General features: G+C 42.7%; 1 protein-coding gene across 1 annotated transcript in view; it reads left to right on the top strand.

The window, feature by feature from the left end:
• The window catches only part of CDKL1 (cyclin dependent kinase like 1), a 57,488-nt gene that overhangs the window by 48,776 nt on the left and 6,447 nt on the right, over positions 1–2,265 (top strand). Inside the window, exon 8 of the mRNA XM_037730787.1 lies at positions 1,723–1,807. Within this exon, the coding sequence (XP_037586715.1) occupies positions 1,723–1,807 (85 nt within the window). The remainder of the gene's footprint in view (positions 1–1,722; positions 1,808–2,265) is intronic.

The raw sequence follows: 2,265 nt of genomic DNA, 5'->3' as shown, positions 1-2,265 counted from the left end.
TTTAAAACTAACTGGGGTTGGTGGCACATGACTATTGTTCCAGCTACTTGGGAGGCTGAGGCAGGAAACTCACTTGAGTCCAGGAGTTTGAGGTTACAGTAAACTCTGATGATGCCACTGCACTCCAACCTTGATGACAGAGCAAGACCCTGTAAAATAAAATAAGAAATATCATATAGTAAAAATAATTAGATGTATATGTATTCACCTGGAAAAAAAAGGCCATGGCATATTTTTAAATGAAAAAAATAAAATATTTGAAAACAGTATAGGTAGGGCATGGTGGCTCATGCCTGTAATCCCAGAATTTGGGAGGCCGAGACAGGTGGATTGCTTGAGCCCAGGAGTTCCAGACCAGCCTGGGCAACATGGTAAAACCCCTGACTCTACTAAAAACACAAAAATTAGCCAGGCATGGTGGCACACACCTGTAGTCCCAGCTATTCAGGAGGCTGAGGTGGGAGGATGGCTTGACCTTGGGAGGTGGAGGTTGTAGTGAGCCGAGATCATGTCACTGCACTCCAGCCTTGGCAACAGAGCCAGATTCAGTATCAAAACAAAGACAAAAACAAAACAAACAAAAAACCAGTATGTAATTCAACAAAGTTTTAACAATATGTAATATGTACATAATGCATGTATGTATATATTTACATATATAAATACAAAATAATACGGCAACATGTAGGAAATCAAAAAGATTTTTACGTCTGTGAAATAAATGGCTGCGAGGATATATATTTTCAAAATATTAACAGTGGTTATCTCTTTTTGGTGGGATTTTGGGGGTCACTTTTTCTTTATGATTTTTAAAATATTTTTGAATGTCTTCTAATGAGGCTGTATTGTAATCAGAAACATTTCAGAACAAGTTTGTAAAATCCTGAGTTTCTACTGTCTGAAGAAGATATTTTCAAAATGAAACTAACCTTCCAGCTGCTCACTAAACCCTTCAGTTTCCAGATGGAACGTCTGTCTCTACCACTTGTGTTTTATTTCTTCCCTGACTTCTTGGCTTGTCCCACAGTGAAGGCTTCTGCTTCTCTGTTGCCTCCTCCTTTTGCAGCACTAGCATTAGAAGTGGGTCTTGCTGGGACAGAGGGGCAGGAATGATACCTGGCATATGGGAGGTGACCCATCTGGCTTCCTTGTGACCTGGACATTTCCAGGTCTGTACTAAATATCTCTAGTGATTTCCTGTTCACTTGTCTGTTGGTGAAGCCTCAGAAATAACCCAGGTTTCATAAATGTAAAAAGCTTCCCATGGTTTCCCAGAGGTTGTCCTGCAGATTTCCTGTTGACAGAAACACAGGAAGGAGTGCGGGGGCTGCACTGGTTGAACATCTGCGCCTCAATCCCTCTGCCTGTCAGTAACCCTGTCAGGGGGAGGCCTGCTTGCTTCTAGGGTTGGGAAACTGCTCAGCAGGCAGGATGGGCCCTAGCATATCACAGCCAACCAGTCAGCATCATCCAGGCATTGTTGCTGAGACAAGAGCTCAATGATACAGCAATGGCATGTCAATCCCCAGTGATGCTCAGATTCAACCAACAGAAAGAACAAGAGAAATATCTAAGCTATGGAGCATGGGTGGGAGTATGGGGGTGCAACATGGGCTACTGTCAAGGTCTAATACCAATCTGCTTTAGGATTTTTTTTTCTCCTGTTGAACGTAGGGAACTCCAAAACAGAGGCTCTTGTCTCCAACTCTTATCAATGATTAGCATGTGCACAATCCAGAATTGGTTATCGGGAGCTGGTTCCCTGTCCAAAATACTACTGTACTATGAAAGTTGGCCACAGCACCAGGTCTGTGTTTGGTGACAGGAGCCTGGCCAGTCACTCCAGCCAGCAGCTCACACACTGCCACCTTTATACACACAACGCACTGCAGTCATTTATTTTGCTGGGCTTGGCTGGCTCTTATTTTCTCAGCCTCTCTGCTCAATTAGCCTTTGTCAGTTGTATGTCTCTTTAACTGGTTTGTCTGTCTGACATTGGTCATTCCTCCCACATATAGTGTTAATCCTGATTGTCTTCAGCATGTGACTAGAGCAAAATAGCCTTATATGGCCAAAAGGAGATTGACGAATGCCCATCAGGAGACTCTTTAAACAGTAGGCTGATAAAGGAAGCAGCAGGCTGTAGTGGGAGGAGACAACAGTGTTTATTCTAGAAAATCAAGAAGCATCTGTTCACCTGGGAAGGGAATAATATCTATTTTGCAGCTCCCTTTATGTAATTAGGGCTGCCTTTTTTTTTTTTTT

Source organism: Cebus imitator, unplaced genomic scaffold (genome assembly GCF_001604975.1).
Source record: "Cebus imitator isolate Cc_AM_T3 unplaced genomic scaffold, Cebus_imitator-1.0 Scaffold358, whole genome shotgun sequence".
Taxonomy (NCBI): domain Eukaryota; kingdom Metazoa; phylum Chordata; class Mammalia; order Primates; family Cebidae; genus Cebus; species Cebus imitator.
Note: the sequence above shows the minus strand (reverse complement) of the source record. Positions and strands in the feature narration are given on the sequence as shown.